This window comes from Pholcus phalangioides, unplaced genomic scaffold, assembly GCF_987345545.1.
Source record: "Pholcus phalangioides strain wild (caught in Gottingen) unplaced genomic scaffold, Ppha-v1.0 ptg000009l_1, whole genome shotgun sequence".
Classification (NCBI taxonomy): Eukaryota; Metazoa; Arthropoda; class Arachnida; order Araneae; family Pholcidae; genus Pholcus; species Pholcus phalangioides.
The window spans coordinates 28,677,085-28,700,017 of NW_028301602.1; the positions used below are offsets into that span (position 1 = coordinate 28,677,085).

The 22,933-nt window shown below is 32.2% G+C and overlaps 1 protein-coding gene across 3 annotated transcripts in view; it reads right to left on the reverse strand.

Moving 5' to 3' along the window:
* Positions 1 to 1,027: 1,027 nt before the first annotated feature.
* Syn2 (Syntrophin-like 2) overlaps positions 1,028 to 22,933 on the reverse strand; it is a 32,245-nt gene continuing 10,339 nt past the window's right edge. Inside the window, exons 6-18 of one of the 3 annotated variants that reach the window (XM_089235928.1) lie at positions 22,101 to 22,227; positions 21,572 to 21,645; positions 19,771 to 19,898; positions 17,474 to 17,603; positions 16,014 to 16,052; positions 15,652 to 15,768; positions 15,202 to 15,273; positions 13,898 to 14,050; positions 13,594 to 13,686; positions 11,800 to 11,910; positions 10,557 to 10,892; positions 8,593 to 8,768; positions 1,028 to 6,738 (exon numbers count right to left, since the gene is read on the reverse strand). In XM_089235928.1, coding sequence (XP_089092054.1) covers positions 10,791 to 10,892; positions 11,800 to 11,910; positions 13,594 to 13,686; positions 13,898 to 14,050; positions 15,202 to 15,273; positions 15,652 to 15,768; positions 16,014 to 16,052; positions 17,474 to 17,603; positions 19,771 to 19,898; positions 21,572 to 21,645; positions 22,101 to 22,227 — 1,146 coding nt within the window. In that variant the 3' untranslated portion in view covers positions 1,028 to 6,738; positions 8,593 to 8,768; positions 10,557 to 10,790. Of the gene's footprint in view, positions 8,769 to 10,556; positions 10,893 to 11,799; positions 11,911 to 13,593; positions 13,687 to 13,897; positions 14,051 to 15,201; positions 15,274 to 15,651; positions 15,769 to 16,013; positions 16,053 to 17,473; positions 17,604 to 19,770; positions 19,899 to 21,571; positions 21,646 to 22,100; positions 22,228 to 22,933 lie in introns of all 3 variants that reach the window. The other 2 variants (XM_089235929.1, XM_089235927.1) reach the window with 2 other exon arrangements.

Genomic DNA, 22,933 nt, shown 5'->3' on the forward strand with positions numbered 1-22,933 from the left:
CTCCTGCTTATTTATTTTTTTACGGTCCGCAAATTATTCACTTTGTTTTCACCATTCGTCAAATAATATTTATTTTTTGTCGAACCTTGAATTACCCCTTCCTGTTTTTTTTTTACAGGTCCTTAAATTATTTCTCCAAATTATTTGCTTTCACACACAGATGTTCCTCAAATTATTTCTCCTCTTAACTTTTTTTTAATTTTTCCGATGGTCCTTAAATTACTTCCCTTATTGGTTTACTTTTGATGGTCCACAAATTATTTTTATAATATTTATTTTTTACCATTTCTCAAATTATTTTGATTTATTTCTTTTTGCTAGTTCCCAGAATTTATTTCTTTTAAGCTGTATAAATGATCCCTTATTTATTTTTTGTAGGTCTTCCAAACTATATTCCTCTTATTTATTTATTTTTTTGCAGTCTGAAAATTGTTTCCTCTGCTTTGTGGTTGCATAAAAGTTGAAGAACACTGCACTAATTTACACGTTCTGTCTTGCGGGATGTTAGTTAACTATTCCAAACCATAAAAAAAAATTATCCTAAAACTACGACAATATCTAGATATACTGCATGGCGAGAAAGCAAGCAAAACTTTTGCCATGTATGGATACATTTACGATAAATTCAACCTCACAGCATAAAGTACAGGTAACTGTTAATTGTTTCGCTTTGTTCATTTGACATTTTTGTACTGCGTTTATGGACATATAAATGACGAATCAAAGTTAATAGAGCTGTACGTACAATTAGAAATCACTGTTCATTGATGACCCGGAAAAGATAAATATATAAATAACAAAAAAATATGTATAATGATACATCTCTGACAAAGATGGGCACAGATACAAATGAGTGAACAAAAAAATTCACATATATTGAAATCTCTACACAGGCTGTCCCAAATGGTTTGACCAGCATATATCTTTGCAACTGATGGTTTTAGAAACATACTTTTAATTACAAAAAGTTTTCAAATGATGTGCAGTTATTTAAACTCACAAAAATCTTTTGAGGAGAGGGGGAGGGAGGGGGGGGGGTAATTTTTATAAAAACTAATAATAAAGAAAGTTACTTTTTATGCAGTCCTTGTGTGCTAAAAATTCCAATAATTGAAACGTAGATCCTGCTCTGAAAGTTCATTTAAAAAAATTTTTTAATCGCAATATTTATTGAGATATTGAATAAATAAAATCATTATTTTGATGAAACCTTGCTAACATAGTGATGACAAGGTTTCATAGCCTCAGAAGTTGCCATTTCTAGAGCCTGTACTCAAACATTTTATTTTTTTATTCACAATAAATAGCAATTACATTTTTTGACAGTTATTTTGAAGATTACAGAATTCTACAACTTTGAATTTATGTTTTGCTATTTGTGAACCACATTTTCAATCAACAATCACGGCATCAAACATCTCCATTAATATTGCATTTAAAAATATTTCAGTTTTTTGTAAATGATTTCTCAGAGCTGCATTTACATTTCACTTATTAGAAGTTTTAGGGGTCTACTTGAAAAGTTAATTTTTCTATTTTTTTATATATACAATTCACACAAGGTCTACATTAAAAAAAAAATTATATCTATGTATACGATCCATTGGAAAATTCATGACATTTTTAGTAACCACACATCATTTGAAAATTTTTTGTAATTAAAAGCATGTTTATAAAGTCAACAGTTGCAGAGATATCTGCTGTGCGAACAATTTGGTATAGCTTGTATAATTATTTTCAAGGGATTTGGGAAAATTGTTATATGGAATTTAATAAGAAATCTCTAGACCAAAGAGTACTCATAATACCATTATACATCATCATGTGATGTGAATAAAAATTCTACAGTTGATTCCAAAATCAAATTAAAATACAATAAATTATCAGCAAAAAAAAAGGCATGATAGTTTCACCTCTGCAAATTCAGAATTGGGGAAGAGGTGGGTGTAGAAGTTAAAGTTTCTGTATATTCCTCAATCAAAATGGCATAAATTAATAAAAATTGTACCTTTATCAATGAAAGAAATTCCCTCATATCATTAGAAGTAATAAACATACAAATGAAATGCTTGATTTTGGCCACTTTTAATATTGTAAAATAGATAAGTGATATACAGATTGTCCCAAGAGTGAATGAGTTAGCTATGACTTTTTCACGATCCTTTCAGGCTCATTGGTTAAATATATCTTAGGGGCAAGTTGGGATACTTTCACAGAACATTTTCACTCATAATTTAGGTTATTTATTCATAACAGAAGACACTCGTAAGGTGAGGTACCACTGTATTGTAATTGTAATATATATATAACTATGTATTGCATATATTGATAACTAACTGCACTGAATTTTGAAGGCACACAGTTTATGCATACTCTGAGGGAAACAATGTAAAACAATAATTATAATAATTATAATGTATAGATGCAATCTCAAACCTTCCTTATCTGCATTAAATGAGAAACCATTTCAAGTAAGAAAATGTTCAGATTTATAGGAGTAAATAATAAAGACCTAGAAACCAATAGAGGGCTAACTATCATAGGAGAAAAAAAACTGGTAGATTTTGTGTGTAAATTATGCATAAATCTAACAAAATTTTAGTACAAATTACAGCACAACCTCTCTAATTAGGACACTCATAATCCAAATACTTTGCCAAGAACTTTTTTTTATAAACCGAAGTCTGACGTTTCTCTTTAGCCAAATTCCATTTTAGTTTCTTCTTACACACCACCATTTTATTACTATTTTGCACCACATTTTCCCGATTGGTTGTAGTTGTCCACTGTGGTTTCAGGCTTCTGGGTAAGCGGAAACAAATGATGGCACTTGCATGCCTCAGTGAATGTGATGTGTCAGGAATGTCAGCTTTGGGCATCTTTCATCATTTCATTTCTCTGCGCTGTACAGTTAACCTTGGTGTTTTAGATAATAATAAAGCCCCTGACAAGTTCTAAGTGAATTTCCAGACACGCAGAAAATGCCAAGTGATGTGGCAGATATAAGCTGATAATGACAACATAACACTTTAATTGTATGTGAAAAAGCTGAACTTTTAAAAAAAGCTAGAGTTCAGAAAACTAGTATGAATGCTGCGTAATTGAATGCTATGAAATTAGAAAATCTGCTCTTCATGACATACAAGAAAAAAAGCATTTTCTTCCAATTTTTGGATCCGCACCATGTCTGTACAAAATATATTCAAAGAATAAGTAAAGAGATCATTAGTAATGTTATGTAGTTTATAAATTATGGTGCAAAATTGAATTATCTATCATTATATGAACATACATTGCTTCATTAAGTTTTTAAAGAAAAATATGAATAAAAACATTCAAAGAGTAACATTACTGCTTTAAATATTAAAACTTGGGAAATAAACAAAACTGGATTCATAATACAAAATCCCTTATGTCCAAAGGATTTTGGATTTGAGAAGTTCTATTGTATTTGCACTATTTCTTAAGTCATTTATGAGGTCACACATTTATCATAAAGAATGTGTAGATAGAAAATTACTTTGCTCATTCTGTGTATGCAGGAAGGTTTTTACACAGTTGTATTTTTTGAAGATTTTTTTCTTTATAGCTATAAAAAAACAAACAATAACTTTTTTTACAGCTTAAACAAAGGGGTAAAACATCAAAATATTTAAACAAAACTGAGTCACACATCATACATGCAACTATAGACTTGATCATAAAAGCTTCAGTGGTCTTTTATGATCAAATATTTTTTAAGGCAGGAAAATTTTTCTCCTTCCTCATAAGAAATAGTAACAGTTCAAACATATCAGGGCTATAACTAGCATTTTTGTGGGGAAGAAACATGATTCTGTCCCCCCACACTGCTGTAAACTTTGATAAATTTATGTGTTTCTCCAAACTAAATTTCTCACCCGGGGCAGTTGATCCCTCTGCCCCCCCCCCCCCAGTTTAAATTCTGAATCGTATATTCAGGATTTAAACTGCAAATTAAAAAAAAGGTACAACAACAAAAATTTAACAATAATCTGTGTTATATTTCTTGGTAGTAAATTGCTAACCTGCAGCAACACTTATATCCAATAATCAACTATACTGTCAACTCGACTTACGTCACCCTGCATTTATGTCCTCTCATCCTAATATATATATACTTTAATTAGCCGCACTTTGAGCATAGCTTGAAGGTTTTTGACACTGTGTTGTTTGTCAGAGACCATTCAGTCACTTAGACAGACAAACAAATGAGAAAGGATGAAGGAAATCTGCAAATTACCCTCCAGTCTCCTCCTGAGGAGGAAGGGGCATTACCACTGATAAAGTTTACTTACAGTTATATCATTATTCTTAGAACAAATCACTGAGGCAAGCCGGGTTATCACTGTATATGTAGGTAACCAATATAGCGGAACTGTACTTTCTTATATTGACGATCTAATAACTTTTCATTTTAACAAATAATTAGCATTTCAATAAAAAACTGGATTGGTAACGGATTAAACTTATATTTAGGTATATCAGAATGAGATATTTCTTGTTAAAAGCTCACAAAATAAAGTACAGATCCAACCATATACAAATCATAGATGACTTACTTATAACACCAGGAACATGATTAAAATTTGTGAATGATACATTGTGATAAACAGTCAGATAATTCATTTTGTACTTTAAAAGAGAAAAGAATAATGGTATTTAATAAATAAATATATATACATAAGAAGGATCATTGGCAGTGATTCAAGTTAGAACATCAACAACAGGACAAAAATTCACACTTGCGTCGTATACATACATTTCAACAAACTTAGAAATGTTCAGAATAGCAACAAATTCTTATATTTAAGTAAGTTTTAATTGTCACAAAAATCTAATGATTCTTTTTTTCATTACAATCACTCCTTGATTTACAAACAGGATTCATTCCAAGCATTGTCATCTAGTTGAAATCACCTCGATTTGGCAATAATTTGCTAATTAAGGATCAGAACCAAAAAAAGAGGGCAGCAGTTTTTGTAAAACAAATTTTAAAAAATAATCGTTACAACCAATCCAATTTGTGAAGAGCACCAAATATTTCTATTTTTTATTCAAACATGTGCAAGTCTGCGAGTATCTCTATTTATCAACAGCAATTCATTCACTACACTCAGTCAGTTTGTCGGATTTTCTGCCAGTTTAAAATTCACAGTAATTATGACTCAGCACATTCATGAAATTCTTGAGGAATTTATAGAGACTGATTGATGCATGATGAAATATATATTTGTCAGCGATGCATAGTTATAAACATGGAATTTTATTTTTTATTGCTTTCAAAAATTGCATAGAAGAAATCAAATCAGAATTAAAAGAATTCAAATACATTGAAAAGGCACTTATAAAACTTCAACAGCTTTAAAACGAATATACAAAGGCACAAAATTTTGAGGACAAATGAATATGTAGCTGATGTAAGGAAAAAGATAAAAAACCACAACATTTTTACCAATCATTTGACAAATATTGTACATATGCCACCTAAGAAAGTATGCAGGATCAACCTTTTGGGGAGGAAAACAAGGGATTTCTTCCAGAGTAATTTTGAGTTATAACCTGTCAGAAAGCCCAAACTTCCAAATCCCCCCCACCATTCCTATATGTCTCTGACAGCCTCCGACACTACCTACCAGTTATTGTCTAGACACCTATATCTGCTTATACAAGGTTTATTGCAAAATTTGCTTGATCATTTCCCTGAAGAAAAATCCCAAAAATCTCAAACTTTCCCTGATGAAAACTCCTGAAAAAAAAAATGCAATTCAAAATTTTAACCTTGTAAGTGTTTTTGAAGTTTTCACTTTTCCACTTCACAGAAATTTTCCCTGACATTCATTAAATATTTGCATATTTCCCTGACTCTCAATATTTTGCTGTTATATCAGCATTGGGTACATTTTACATCAAATGGTTTCTGCTGGCATTGCTCTCAAACTATTTATTGTTCATATTATTACTTGATTGTACATGCAAAGTGGTAAGCATTCTTCTGATAATCTGAAATTAATTGGGGCATGCCAGTATGTGTTGTGTGTGTGTAGCCTTAATGTATTTGTGATGTCAGAATTATATGTGCATGCTGTTTTTATAATGGTGTTGCCATCTGTCTTTCATATTTAGAAGTTAAAGTTGCAGATGCATTAATTTTCATGTTATGTAAGTATTGCATTCAAGCCTGATTACTCTCTGCGGAGAAACTTCTTAAAATGGGAGAGCAGCTCTCATTTGCACCTCACAGTTGGGAAACTGCAAATTGTTGCTCATGCTACATTGCACTAGCTTGGCCGAGGCGAGATGTGTTGTTCTGGACCTTAATCCTCATTACATACTGATTCCACAGAGTTTATAATATAATAGCTTCAGCAGGAGCACAACAAACATTTCATACATAAAGTTTCATACCATAGCTAGATTCCTATGATGTGGTGCATTATCATCCTGGCAATCACCAGTTCTCCAGACTTCAAACAATGTAGAAATGAAATGACATAATTGCGGAGAATGTCAATGTCCTGATCTCTTGTCATGATAGTACAAAAGACAATCAGTGGTCCGAGGTAATACCATGAGAGAATGCTCAGACCAAAAAAACTATCTACTACTTATATATGTAGGTGTCTGAACAATTATTGGAAAGGTAATGTATAAAGCAAGTATAGAATAATATGTGATATTGTTCCTAATAATCCAAAACCTTGATGAAAGTCAGTCAATCTGAAATAGGACAAAATTAACGTGAGAACTAAGATGATTCATAAGGTTAAACGTGCAATATTTCAAAACATTTAAGCATATTATTCAATAAATTTTTAGTTATTTTTCATTAGAATAATTGCAGACTTTTTGGACACAGACAATAGTTTTCAAATTGTGTAAATCCTTTCTTTGACCCTACAATTCATTGCTACATTCCATTTAACAAATAATGGGATAAAACAATCATTTTGCCACAAAACTACCCTGCTAGTCTGATCAACGTCAAGTCCTTGATTAACCTTTTGGTAGAAACCGTATTACTTTGAAGAAAAAAAAAATTGAAACTATTATGGTAATTTAATTTTTCATTTGTCTCATTATTGATAGATTTGTTTATTTTGACTTATTTTTCCCAATTTTGACATCATTGTGAAGAACTTAGAGTACACCAGAGGTGCACAACTTTTTAGTAGTCGTGGGCCATATATATACGATACCTCTACCACCAGCAGGTCATAAATGTTTATTACGTTATATGGATTTATACTTTTGATTGAAAACACTTTTTGGAAACTGGAAGTTGCGTACCCCCTAAAATAAACTGTCAAATCATCATTGGGGCAAGAAAAAGTAATATCTCAGCTAGAGTTGAGATGTGTTTTAATTATAGCGGGTTTGGGTATGACCTAAATATTTTTACACAGACTTTTTAACTTTTGTAGCAGCATTGACTAGATGTCTCGACTAATTTGATGCCTTTTATTTCAGCAATTATGAGATATCTCGCCTCCTTAAAACCCTCTTATTTTGGCAATGACAAGCACAGATACTTGCACAGTGAAACATATTTTCCATCACCCCTGAAACTGTCTGTCAACTTCCAGTAGGTGGAGTCAGGTTTTGTTTGAAATTTGATGAGAGAAGGAGAAAGGCAGTGTTTTTTTTCCTTTCCCTTCAGAGTAGAATAGGAATACACATACAGTATAAATAGAAAAGCCAGAGTATTTCTCTTAATCAGTTTTTTTAATTATTATTCTCTGAGTTGGAATCGGGAAAAATATTCTTCTTGAAAAAAAGATGTAGCATTTTGAAAAGGGTTTAGTGATTTCCACTGTGGCAGTTATGATGTGTGAATCAGTGAATTTTCAAAAACCGATTAAACGGTTAAAACCATGAGAGGGAATTAAAGTGAATCTACATCAGTGCTGTAACTAGGATTCTGGGAAGAAGACAGACATGATTTTGCTGCTGCCTTTATTGTAAAATTTAATAATTTTATGACAGGGCTTTTTATTTCTAGCAAAACTTGTTGCCCCTGTTAAGTTTGTCACCGGGGCAGTTGTATCCCTTCCCTAGTTCAAGTCCTGGTTCACACAATATTCATAATGAGTAGCAAGAAATATGCAATAATAATAAACTGTCACACAATATATCCCACACTTCTCTACTATACTTCCTGAAGAATCCAACCATAGTTCATGCATTGCCCTGCTCTGAATTACCTGTGAGTATTATCTCATTTTGAATAAGAATGAAATATTTCAATTTTGTCATAACTTAGTCAAATTAATGTGACAATAATTCTCTCAAAAGAAAGTTTAAAAAAAGTTACTATAGTTCATAAAATTAAATGATATGGCATTCTTTTTCTGTCATTTCATCATCATCTACAATACTTTTCACAAAGAGCAGAAACTCCTGAATGATTCACAAAATATGGACACAAGTACGAGCACCTTTGCCATTACACATTACAGATATATATATATATATATACACAAATCAATAATTTAAAATATCGTGTTTCCAGACACTCTTATACTCAACATATAATGCACTTTCTTTCGTGTGTTGTTATATAAAAACCTCTACCTGCTGGGATGGTGATGAAACAATTTCTAATTCAGAAATCAAACTTCATGAACATTGATTGAAAAAAATGAATTTGGAATGTCTCTCCTTCTCTCCATCCATGGGGGAAATTAAAACAGGAACACTCAAGACACTTTTCGTTCCATGCTGGGTCAACCTGCCAACACCTAAAGAAACTGAAGAAATTATTCAATTGTTAAGTAAATAAATACACTTAAGTAAATACACACTTTTAAGGTACACTGTAAATACACACAAATTTAACCATGAAATAATTTTGTTTGAAATTTCATTTAAATTTGTTTTTGCTGGAATAAGTTTCGGTTCTATTGCACAAAAATGCAGTGGAAGCTTGTCTAAAAGGAACACTGTATCAGACGGAAACCTGAAAGGAATCAAAAGATAGTCTCTTTGGTGATCAGTGCTTTGATGTGCATCTTTATAAAATGAAAACCTGCAGAGTATTATTTCAGTCTCTTCGGGTTTTGTTTCCCATAGGTTCCACTATAATTTGCTCCTCATTTTAATATCGTGGAATTTTTATTTAACACATTAATTCTGTGTGTAAATTAAATTTCAAGTCGATAAAGTAGATGATTCTTAACATGACTTAATACACTAAAACAATGATTTCTCTCCCAATGTGCGTAATTCAAGTTCCTCGGTTGCGAGATGTCTACAGCCATAACAATTCATTAGAAAGCTATGAAACTTGGAGAGTCTCTTAATGAAGGGATATTGAAGAAATTGAGAGCAAAATAGATAGATTCCTACATTTACCACTGGAGGGGTATATTTTTCAGCCGAAGTTGGTTTTCTGCAGTTTTCAACTTTGAGGGGCAAATGCAAGCCAATCTCTCCATTAAAAAGTCTTGCCACAGGGAGAGACAGAACTACAAAGGTACAAATACTAGTCATTATACTTCATTCACAGTTAGAAAAATAGATGGCAGCACTAAGTTCATCCACAACACTACATACACATGCAAACTTCTAGCACAACTCATTCGGTAATAAATTGCCCATGGCGATAGATCTCTTTTTCCTAATCAAATCATGTCCTGCCGCTTGGTCTCAATGACAAGATTTTAGCAGGTGGTTGAAGAAGACCTGGGCCATGCTGGAAAATTTGCATGTACGTCTTGTGAACCTAAAATTAAGTTCGTTTCTGTGTTATGCTTGTTACAGTGCTGCTATCTGCCATCAATTTTTCAAAATATGTGTGAACTATAATGATTGAATAATTGTACTGCTGTAGGCCTGTTGTTCTCTGTGACGAGACTTTTTAACAGAGAGATCAGTTTGGCTTTGGGAACCACACAAAACCAACTTCAGCCGACCACCACTGTGGTGACAGTGGGGTTCAAACCCGGGACCTCACGATGGGAGTCAGTCACTATGGCCACTCGACCATCATAGCAATGACAATAGACATGAGTTGTGCTTGGTTTGGAAGAAAGAAGAGGTTTATTCAATGCAAGTTATAGTTCTCATGCTAACATTTTCATAAAAATGTGGCCGCCAAACTACTTCATGGAATTGTATCGAAACATTTCCAGCAAAATCATTTTAGTTTAATTTCTTTACTAAAGATTATGACATTGAATTTACAAGAACACATGCTCCACTGGCGAAACTCTTTCATGAACACAGAAATTCCATGTCAAAAAGCCACAGATATTTTGGGTCTTTAGAGAAGGAGAGAGCTTAATAATTATTTCTATACCTTCATTGAGACGTTAATACAGTTTCGTAATTTTGTGATTAGTAATTAAGCATGTAGACAGCCTAGAACTGAGGAACTTTAATCGCAACCTATACTTACTGTAAAAAAAAGTTTTAAACATTTTTGTGTAGTCAGCTTACAAATTAAATGCTTCATCATGAGTTTTCCCTAGCAATTTTTATGTTACAGATAAAAAACCATAAATATATAATGTGCATGAAAAAATTGATGAACTTACGTATACCATGCTCTGCAATAGAGAATGATCGAAATGATATTCAGATTCTTCAGACATGAGGGGATGACACTCCAATGATTGAAATGTAGAACATAAACTTCATTTTCACTACTGCCATCCACAAACTTGAAGCTTCTCGAAGCTAAGACACTTATAAAAAAATCTTTCTTCGTAAAATATTTTCCTACATCACTTTTAGGTGGAAGAACAATAGACAGCAAAAAGTAATTGGGATCACATTGCTCGAAGGAATGCAGGATCAACAGAAGCCACCTTTGCAGTCAGAAATGCATGCATACAATAAAGTAAGCTCTGCAATGTCTGACTTTCGATTTCCTGAAAACGTGACAGAAAAAAAAACCGGAACTTTAAATGAATGCATTACCTGAAATCTTTAAATGAATGCATTACCTGAAATCTTTAAATGAATGAATTACCTGAATGCAGAATCGAAGAGAAATGGTAAACATTCACAGCCATATAGCCCATCAAACAATTAAAACTTTTTGGGTCATTATGCCATGATTGTGTACCTCTGACAGCATTGTAATGATGGCATGCAGGTGAAGTAGGTTATGAGAGAACAAAAACTGTACAATTTTCTGTAGCTTACAGGATGCTAGGTAAAAAAAGTGCATGGGCAGAGATACGGGGGGGGGGGGGGGGGCATTGCCCCCAAGTCTTACTTTCAAGTCTATCTCTGTCTATGCAAAAGTGTCAGAGTGAAAATTCTAGAAAATCAGCCATTAAAAGGCAAAGTGTGACATCACATATTGTATAACGAGAGGTCGCTATAGTCTAAATTTCACCCATTACTGTGGTATGCCATTAAAACAATCTGATCACCAGGGACAGCTCTTGAGAGTTGTGTGGTTGCACAGGGCGGACTTGACAAGACAAAAAAATCTTTGTAGATAAAAAAATGTGGTCAGGGCATCAAAAATAGGTCCCACACAAGTTGAAATGTTTTCTTGAGAGACACCAAAAATAGGTCCTGTGTGGGTAGAGATTTTTCTCAAACAACCCTTGCTGACCACAGCATAACAACCTGAAAAGTTTTAGTAGTTTAAATACAGAGTTGACTAGAATATTGCGTTGCACAGATAATAACTCACTTAGAGGGGGGAAAAAAAAACACCGATTAAAAGAGGAGAGAGTGATACCATAAATAAAAAATGACAAATTATAACGGTAGCAGTATAGTATTGCTTGGCAGGACATGGGAATATAGCACATAATTTACCTCTGACTGAACCTCCTTAGACTCAGAATCTTGAAAGTTCAAAGTCAGTTTGGTTTTGCCATCATCAGAGGAACTTTTCAGTTGAGAAAATCTGTATCTCCAGACGTAAAGCTTCAAGAATGACAAAAATGTAATGCATTTTAACCTTTGTGAAGTGTTTTTATAATTGTTATAGTATTGCACCAAATAACTTGAAAAAACAATTTTTATTTTCCTAAGTGAGCAAATACTGTAATCATGTCTCACATAAAATATTAAATCAAAATTAATGTTTTAAGAAGCTAACATTCAAATAGGGTACATGAAAAATATTTTGCGTAAGAAAAGAGACAAATAATGTACTATATAAACAGCAGAACCTCGATTATCTGAGAAGCAGATTTACCAGGGTACAAAAATTCCAAAACTTAATGAAAGTTAAAAGAGAGCTGAGAAAGAAATCATTGCCCAGATGACCTAAGGTTGATACTCTTCTGGTATTAATAATAGCCATAAGGATCATATTTATTATATTTGACAATTAACATAAGGTACAATTACTGAAGTTATGACTATTTGGTAAAAAAAAAAGAGCAAAAAAAAAAAACACAATGAAATGTTCATAATGAAACATCTCTGCAGGCAAATTTTTCGTTTCACTTGCAGTCAGGATCTCTGACTTGAAGAGGCTGTGGAAAAAGTAGACATTGAGGATCCCCATAAAATGAATGAATTTTTTTAATCTGTTAGTAAGCATATATTGATTAAATTTAGGGGATAAAATTGAGATGATCTGATCAAATATCTCTCATTTATGTGGAAAAATCAGGTCCATCTTATCAACATAATTATTATGAATATGGATTTTTTTTCATTTTTGGTATCCTTAACTTGAATTGTGATTGTTTGTTATGAATGATAAAAGGAAGTTTATGAATAATATAAGAAATTATTCATGAATTCAGTGTATTGGTAAGGAATACACTAAATTCATTTTAAGCAATGAATATAGAATTGAATATAGTAAATAATTTTTAAAATAATTTTTTAAATTTAAAAAATTTTTTTTTTTTTTAATTTTTTAAAAATAATTTTTGAATATAGATTTTATTCAAACTATTATGTGATTACTCCTATGTTGCATTTTTTTTTATTGCTGGGGGATTAACTGTGGTTTTTGGTTATCTGTTGTTCTCTTTCCCACCATTAGCCAGGATAATCGAGGTTCTAGTATACTTGATATTTAAGTAGGCATGATAAAAAAAGAGACTCGTATGGGCATGGCGTTATTGAATTGCTTTTTTATCCAAAAAATATTAATAAATCAAAAGGTAATTAAAAATGTAAAAAAATATATATTCATCTGGCTTCTTTGATACTTTACAATAGTTCATGCTGTATAAGTTTATAAATTTGTATTTTGAACATAATACACACAACAACCACTTGAATGCTGATCATGTAGGCTATCTGAGATATATTAGGCTTATTGAAAGATCAAGAGAAAGAACTACCTTTTGTGTGAAAATATCTAAATTATATAATCAATATTAACATAGTTTAATTCTTTTGTTATATATAACTTTTGATTCTACAATCATTACTTTTCTATAATGTTAAATATCAATAAGCTTAAATATATAATGTTAAGTATAGCTATAATGTTAAATATTACTTTTTTGTATTAAAAAAAGTGTTTCATCCTTTTATATTTTGGCGTAAGAGACAATGTTATCTAAAGGCTACATGAATTGCTTTATAGAGAATTAAAATAAACAAAAAATTAATATATTGGTAAAAACATCATTCTCTTACCTTATCTTCCGTGTTATACAGAGCGAAGCCATTCGTCCAATCTAATGTTAGGCTACAAGTCTTTGCTTTATACACCACTAAAAATGTTTTGCTCTGAAATCAAAATTAGTGTTTAAAAAAGTAGACAAGTATACACTGAAATTACAATTATTCTTCCATTACTTTTATTTAAAACACTACACACAGAGAAAGAACTGGAAAGCAAAAAAAATATTTTCAGAAAAATTAGAAAAATTTTGACCAGTGTTGAAAAAAAATTCTAAACTTAATTTTATCTAGTTATGAATTAGCCCCACATACATACCCCTAGTCTAGTGACAGCATTGTACGTTGCTCTGTGCCAACTGTTCTCTATCCTTGTAAGCTCAGCTTTTGTTTCTGAACACAGATAACGTGTCTCTGAGGGACCAGTTTGTAGCGTAAAACAAGGATTCCGTTCATCAACGTGATCAGATTCCTGTGTATTCATAAATTTAAATAAAGTAAAATCACATCACAATATCAACATGTTAATCACCCTCCATCAGTCAAGACCCTGAACTCTCCCTTCCAGCCATGCCAATCAAAGGCACTTAATGTATTAAATTTTTATGCTCTAACTTTAGGAAATTCTTCAATTATTATGAACATTCTTTATGTAATTCTTCTTAATTTAGCTAAAAAATTAATAACTTATTCAAAATTAATGCCTGGTGTCAGTGTGATATTAAAAAATTCACAAATAAAACTTGAACAGTAAGTTACAATTCTATATAAATGCTTGTGATATGTGTGTGTGTTTTTTAAGTTCTTGTGGTTGTACAAAACCCACAGAATTTCTATGGAAACTTTTATCCTAAGATAACTTTTTTAAGTGTGACTTATTTACTGGAAACTATAAAGTATACAGTAGACTCAATTATCTGGTCTAGATAAAAAAAATATATTCTAGGTTCAAGTAGTTTTCTTAGAATAGTTTTTCTACTACTAGACTACGTTTTATGTAAATATTATGTTCATTTTAAAATTTATATATTATTAGTTTATGTATTCATACTGTATAATGCACATGGGTTTTATGTTTCCTGCAATGTGTACAATATTCTCATTCCCTTTTCTGTAATAAATTTGTCAAACTTATAGTACAGTATACAGCAAACATTCATAAAGTACTAACCTGCACGAAGGGGGTCAGAAAACATGAACACAAGCAGGTGTTGGTATAAAAAGGGTGTTTTCAATGCTATAGGTGGGGGTAGGAAGTAAGAATTTATAGAACTTCTGATTTGGATTTTTTTGTTATCTGGGGCCTGTCCTTCCTTTACATTAGGCTGGACAGTTGGGAGTCTACTGTATGTATAATGCTGAAACAATTTTTTCTTCCACACACAGAGTCTTAGGATGCTATATTCTTATCTCCGCAGTATTCTGCAAAATATATTGAATTTTAAGACTCTTTTACGTGAGAAAAAAAAAACCAAGAAATTGTTTTCTTTAACTAGTATTTTTTATATGAGCATCATAACTGATGAACTTTGTCTGAATTGGTACATGTAAACAGTACTAACAGTACTGTGAAATAATTCAGAGAAAAAAGCCATTGCAAGGATGAACAAAACCAATAATTACCTTTAATGTTTTAAGCATTGCTTGATATACCTTATACACATGCTGGCAACAAGAAAAGGATTGCACATTTACCTGAAGGTATTAAAAACAATGAGAATTCAACAAACAATCTATATATTGTATAACTATATATTGTACAACAAACAAAACAATATTGTATTTACTACAATTATTTTTTTTTTCTTCAAAGAAGATCAAAATTGTTTAATGAGAAAAATTTGTTTTATGAAATAAGCAATATATACAGAGAAAATCCAACATAACAATACTCAAGAGAGATAAGGGAAATGCATCATTATAAAGGATTTATTGTCATAGATGGAATATATTAAAACTATGAAAAGTACATAGAGACCAAAGAGTAATATCATTATATTACACAGAGAGTGATTATCATTACAGAGAGTATCATTATATGGAATTTTCTCTGTATATTGCTTGCTTACGTACAGGAGGGACTTCAAATATATACAATTCAGCACCCTTCAATGTTAGAAAACGGGGTTGCCATTTATACCATGGCTGAGGCGCTGGGGAACCTTCACTAACCCAGCCCATGTACAAAACCTATTTAGAAGGAAAAATAAATTGAATCAGAATATAGTTGATCTTGAAATAAATTGAACTATAACTTGAATTATTAATAACAAAATAATATCAATATTTCCAGACCCAATTTGAAATACAAAAGTTTGACTGCATGTATAATGTAACTAAATGAAATAAATTTGAGGGTTTTTTTAAATTTTATTTGTTGATCAAAATTAACTGAAAGTTCTCTAAAATGAGGCACTAAAAAAATACAGACTTACATGTTCTGGTTGGGATAGAGTTTCGTTGAGTGTTTTTATCTGCAAAAAGAAGTGAAAAAACATGGTAACAATTATTGTTATGAAACAATGATGTTGCATATAAATAAATACACTGTACCCAGTCCTCTATTATGCTGCATCCACTAATACTGCACACTCTGTTACCTTTCAAATATTCCACACCCCTTCCCCCATATCTTTATAAATACATGGTCAATGCTCATATTTACAAACTTGAATGGACTTTCACAACTTTTCATAAATTCATAAGTTTGTAAATGGGAAAGATGATCAAAGAAAGTAACATATTGTTCTGGACCAAAGGACCAGTTTGTAAAATTCATTTGTTTGTAAATTACAGATTTTTAAAACGAAGCAGCTCCAGTGTTTTATTTGATATGCTTATGCACTTCTCTTCTGCTTGTTATACAATTTTTTGGCGCAGTAGCCCAGGTCAATAAGATACTCGCATAAAGTACCAAAGGATGTTTAGAGTTGGCACGAGTTCAGTACTTGGTTTGTCCTTGTCAGAAAACTTTCCTGAAACAGGGGTACAACAGAAACGGCAGCATGACCACAGAAAAAGCATGCTACCACAGGGAGTTCACATCAAGGGGTCAATGTACCAGCTTCTCTGTCTCTGAGTATAAAAAAAATGCTGTTTGGAATCTGCAATAAATTGTAGGTACCGATCTAATTAGGCCTCATGTACAGAAAATGACAGAGCTGTGACAAAAATTATCAAATTATACAATCCTCACACTTCTTTCATAACATATCATTCATGAGTGTATAGGATAGTTTCCCAACCTTTTTGTCCCATTGCCACCAACTCAATCTAACCCGTAGAATCCTATGTAAAACTCGTAGCTTCTACCACCCTCCTGGAATATTACATCACCCCCAGGGGGAGTTAATACTCACATTGGGAATCACTGGTCTATAGGTTTTATTACCTGACCTTTACAACAGTTTGGATTTTTTTAATATGACCACGTCCATTGGAAGAATGAGTCTGGCCATGTTTGGTTCATCCCTGAGTACCAATATTAAACATTCAGAATTCTATTCAGAATGAAGTAGTATTCAAAGAGTAATTAACCAATCAGATTTTTCTGAATAATGCTGCATATTTTAAAACCACCAATCACAAAACAAGCTTTTCAATCAAAGGAGAAAGATCATCCTAGTTTACTAAGTTTCCAGTGTGGCTTGACCTCCTGTAGAAGGGATACAACTGATCTAAACTGATTTCTGTGGCTGTTATCAATTCCATTGACAACAGCTGTGAAAAAAATACCTATCAAATTTAATTTATTTGAATTACTGTTACATTTCATTATAAGAGTTTGTAATGAAATATATATATGCATGCGGGGTATGATTAAATTTTATTTTGGGGAAGAGAGAAAATATTTTACACTCAGTAAAAAGAAAGAGAAAAATTCAAATTCACTTACTTGCTGGAATGTTAGCTGTAAAATGTTATTAGAGATGTGTTTTATCCATTCCAATAACATATCTCCATCATCACAGTGAACAACTGCTGAAGGCTTTCCTTCTTGGCTTCGAATTTCAAAAGCGTTTGGTCTGAAAAAAAATAACAAGATTAATCGCATTTGTTTATAGAACTCCAGTGTAATGCACGCATAATATTTACCAAATTCCTTTCACAACATGAACAGTAAAATCTTGTAACAATGATAAGATATATATATATATATATATATATATATATATATATATATATATATATATATATATAATGATAAATCTCTGTATAATTATACTCAATCAAATGTTAAACTCCTCCGAAACAAAAATAGCCTTTAGTACGATAAATTCTTCTATAACCGTATTTTATGCATATTTCAAAACTGTGATTTAACACTAGAAGAACCAACATTTTGATCTATCCAGAAGGACTGATAATGGTCAAAATGATACGAGGTTGATTTTCACAATAATATCATCTTGATTTCCATAACTTTAAATGTGCATATTAGTGTAAGAAAGAAATGAAATATGAATAATAGGATTTTTTCAAATAAAATTATGTATATATATATATATATATATATATATACCCATATTTTCACTTTTATTTTGAATTCCGAAAAATTCCTTATTGCATATGATAAAGAATAATTACATTAACATTATGACTGCGGTTGTATTCTCATATCCCACATTTTTCAATTACATTTTTATCATTAGAAATACATTTTCCGGACACAAATTTCTTATTCATCAGAAATGTATCAAGTGTCTTACTACTGTATGGCAGAATCTGACTGCACTGTATTTTTCCTAATACAGTGCTGTTTCTTGTTTTTGGGAAAATTCTGTTTGCTAAACAAATGAGGTCCTCTAAGCTTTAGTTAATTTCAACAAGAAAGAAATTAACTCTCTAGTTTTAAATCCTTTTTCTCTTTACAAATTGTTTAAGAATTTCTTGAGGGTAGTCAAAATGTTGTAGAAAAAACTAGAGAAATGAGTAAAATTTCAACATTGTAAACAATCTAGTTTATTACGAAAATCGAGCAAGAAGAAAATGAAATCGAAAATGGACCAGTGTGGTGCTTCTAGTGATAATGATATAATTTAATAATAATAATTTTTAATAGATAAAGATGGTATTTTTCCAGTTTACAATGTGTCAAAGAAAGATTTTCTAGATATTAGAGCTGAGATAAACCTGAAAAAAAAAAATGTTTGTCTCCACATTAGGAATTGAATCCAGGTCCTCTTGAAGTCTGGGCAAGTGCACTATCAATGCACCAGACAAAAAGAGACAACTTTCTCTCCCTCCCCTTTATGAACATGCATGATAGCATGGTGGGCTGAGTGGAGACATGTGCTGAGTGGAAACTCTTTTAACTTCAGCAACAGTAAAGAAAGATGTGTGTTGAGTGCTCTGAAACTGCGGCACACATCACTCAAGTTATCCGTAATTATTCCACGGATGACTTAAGTAAACTGGGAATGTTCCGAGGGTAACTTGAATGATGTAGAAGTGCACTGGGGGCTACTTAAGTGCTCTAAAACTGTGCCACATATCACTCAAGGGATCTCTAAATGTGCCACGGATCGTTTAAGTGTTCTGGAGCTGTGTCATGGGTTACTTGAGTGATCTTCGAGGCATATTTCAATGATCTGAAAATGTGCCATGGGCCACTTAAATACTCTGGAATTGTGCCACAGGTCATTTAAGTGATTTGTAAATGTGCCGCTTAGTTCATTTTTCCAAAATTAGGTTTGAGGGGGCAAGCTACATCAGATAACCTTCAGGGCCACATTTGGTCTGCGGGTCAAGGGTTTATCATGTATGGCTTAAAGAGTGGGTCACAATGAATTTTTCAAAGAGAAATTTTGAGTTCTTACCATTAAAATAGCATCGAAATTAGCAGAAATTGATTATAACAACATATAAACATGCCCCCTTCCCTTTCCACATGCGTTTCCGTTCCCACCAACATGCGTTAGGAGGTAGGGAGCAGTGTGCTAACAAAATTTTGCTGAAGGGGGGGGGGGATAGGAGTTTTGCTGACAAGGGGGAGGGAAGGGGTCAAAAAAGGCTAAAATTTTGCTGACGTAATACTTGAACGGTCCCTATAAGGGAGTTGGTAATACACCTGTTCTGCTGTTATGAGCACTTATTATTTAATAAAATGATGCATTTTTATTTCAATACATTGGAAAATTATTTAATTTATAAAAATTATGATGGATATCAAAATACAAACAATAAACTAACCTTGGTTTATCTGTATCCAACATGTATCTTGTCAGATAAGCCAGCAACAAATTGATAGTCATCACATCCACCCACCGTCTTTCTGTACGAGCAGAATCTCCTTGCGGTGTGCGAGGACTTTTAGGAGGCTATATGCAATTAAATTATATAAATATCATTTAAGAAATATCAAAAATAAATACAAAAAAATTACCATGAATATACATGCATAATTTCATTTGTATAATGAACTATAACTTCATTTTCCCTGCTTTTACAATTCACAAAAACATACCAAAAACTAATTAACACTAATAATTATACACTGATGTTTAACCATAAAAATGTGTATGTGTTGAAAGAGAAATTTATACAGACATACTATCAGCTGGTGTTATTGCATTTCAATTGATTATGGTGATATAGGACAAAGCGAGCAAAAAACTACTTTTTCTACAATCTGACTATTCTCTTTGCGCATAAAATGACTAAAGTGTGACAAAGATATTTGAAACAACTGTTATATCATCACTGCAGCTTTGGTGTTCAATTATGTGAGTGTGCAAATAAAAAATCAATTATCACTGACAAAATATTTATTTACACATGCCAACTCATTTACTGCATGAAATATTATTATGAAACTAACCACAACTAGAGAGATATATTAAGACTGACAGCTGCAAGCATAATGAACATGATTATAGTGCAACAGCAAATATGATTAATTTGTAAGTGCTGCAATGTATGTGATATACAGTTAGCACTCATTATAATGACCATATGCTATTGCGACCATCCCATTACAACTGTTTGATAAGTCCCAAACGCTTCCCTATTTAATCCATGATATTTTTTATCCAGTATAATTACTTACAAAGCTCATTTAATCCAATAGAACATGCAAACTCAGCTCCGTCTCTTTTTTTCCAAAGAAATTTTAAAAAATCCATCCTATGTGTTCATAAAAGTGTATGCCTCAAATTAATTATCACAATTTAATGTTATTTTAGGTTTAACCTGACATTTACATTGCACAACCATTTACATTATAAACTGGAGAGAGAGACAGAATTCATCTGTTTTTTGTGAAACAATGGGTATTATAACTTATTATAATAAGCGTGAACAGGGCCAGGTCTAGAGATTTTTCATGTGTAGGCAAAAAGAATATTTTGATGCTCCCACCCCCTCAATTGCCCTCCACATTGGCTACCCTCAGTTGGCACCTTCTGCGGCCGCATAGTTTGCAAGATTCAAGGTCCAGCCCCTGGCGTGGAATGTATAACAAAAACTATACTTGTAAATGTGAGTTTCTTCCTAGTGGAAGAACTATGAATTCTTTCATGATCGGTTGTGTTGTATAATTACACAGATCGGGCCTGTCATTTGGGGGAGTCGGGGGGGGGGGCAACGACCTCCCGGGCTTTTGAAAATACACTACAAATGGTATATATATATATATATATATATATACACACAAACACACACACACATATATATATATGTGTGTATATATATATATATATATATATATATGTGCATACCTTGAGTACATGTTCTTTGCCCCCCCCCCCCCCGGAAAAAGTTGAAATGACGACCCTGACACAAATAAATATGAATAAATTATTATTCATAACAGATTTAGTCACACAAGCTAATTCATTTATAGCACAGAGTGAATTACAACTGCAGTGAGACACCATAGTCTTGAGATGGCAATAAATTTGCTCAATCATTTCATGGTTTTAGTCATTACACTTTTCTGCACCCATTGCAACAAAATTGTAATAACTAACATTAATAAGCAGCAATGACTTACCACCCAATCACTGTCATCTTTTAGCCTAAAAGTAGGATCCTCACCAGAAACGGGTCTTTCAACTGCTTTATGCACTTTATAAGAAGATACAAAGACAATAAATCATGGTGAAACATACACATAGAAAATGAAAGAGTCCATCAATATTAAGATACAAAATGCTGAAAGTTATCACAAAGATTAAAACTACATCATCCTAAAAGAATGATTAATATCTAAATGCTGATTTTGAGAAAGTTCAGAAATAAGCCAAAGGAACTAATTAGAAGATTATAAAGCAGCTGCCAATTAAATGATTCTTTTTTAATTGTGTTCAATTCGACTGGAATGTAGAAATGATTATATATTTTATGTGCATGAATATATAACATTTAGACAGTAATCTAAATCTATGAAAAAATGTATTTCTTGATGTTTTGGAGAATATGTATTTATACAACTACACAAGCTAACATTCGTCAATAATAAAATGCTACAAGTGTGATAATTAATTGACCATTAGTTAAATTTTCCCCACTGATATACTTACAGCTTTTAGAAAGAAATGGAAGAGCAGCTTTGTAATGTTTCACCCGCAAAGTAACTTCATCACCTGCATTTCTGAGAACATTTAGTGCATCATCATGAGTCATTTTTTCTAGGCTGGTGTCATTAACCTGAAAAACAAAGTTTTTGTGATGTTTTCCATTTAAAATTGGTTTGAAAAGTGATCAGGGTACCGAGATTTACCAGTATAAGAACTTGGAGCTAAATTTTAAAAATGTTAGTATCTTCAATTAGTGCCCAAGTGGCATGGTGGTAAGATACTCATCTCTACCACTGTGAAAGTTGCTGTCCAGTCCCAAGTTCAAACCGTGGGAAGAATATAGTTAAGATATTTTCCCTAACAAGCTTGAGGGGACCACAGATTGATGGTGCTTTCATTTCCTGCCCACTTCATTAATGGCAACAAATTGCAATATAATGATATGGCCAGAGTTGGTGTTTTGTGAAGTAGTAGTAGTATTTTCAAATGTCAATTGTGGAAGCACAAAGAAGAAAGCAAAGAGGAAAATTTTGGTTAAATAACCTACTATATTAGCATAAGTATGAGCAACTGCATATATCTTCAAAATACTTCAATGGTATAAATATACAGCAAATTCTTAAGTAACAAAAAAATTACTGAAACAAGTGATTATAGTAGAACCTTGATAACAGGGATAATTCAATATTTATTATTCCTGTGGGTTGGCACAATACTAAATTAAATGGGGTGAGAAACCTCTCTAACTCGACATAAGATGGCTAACCCCGCTTAAGTTGACTACAATGTGTATCATGTTATCTTAATTAATTTTTTGAAATTGCTCAGATCGTTGG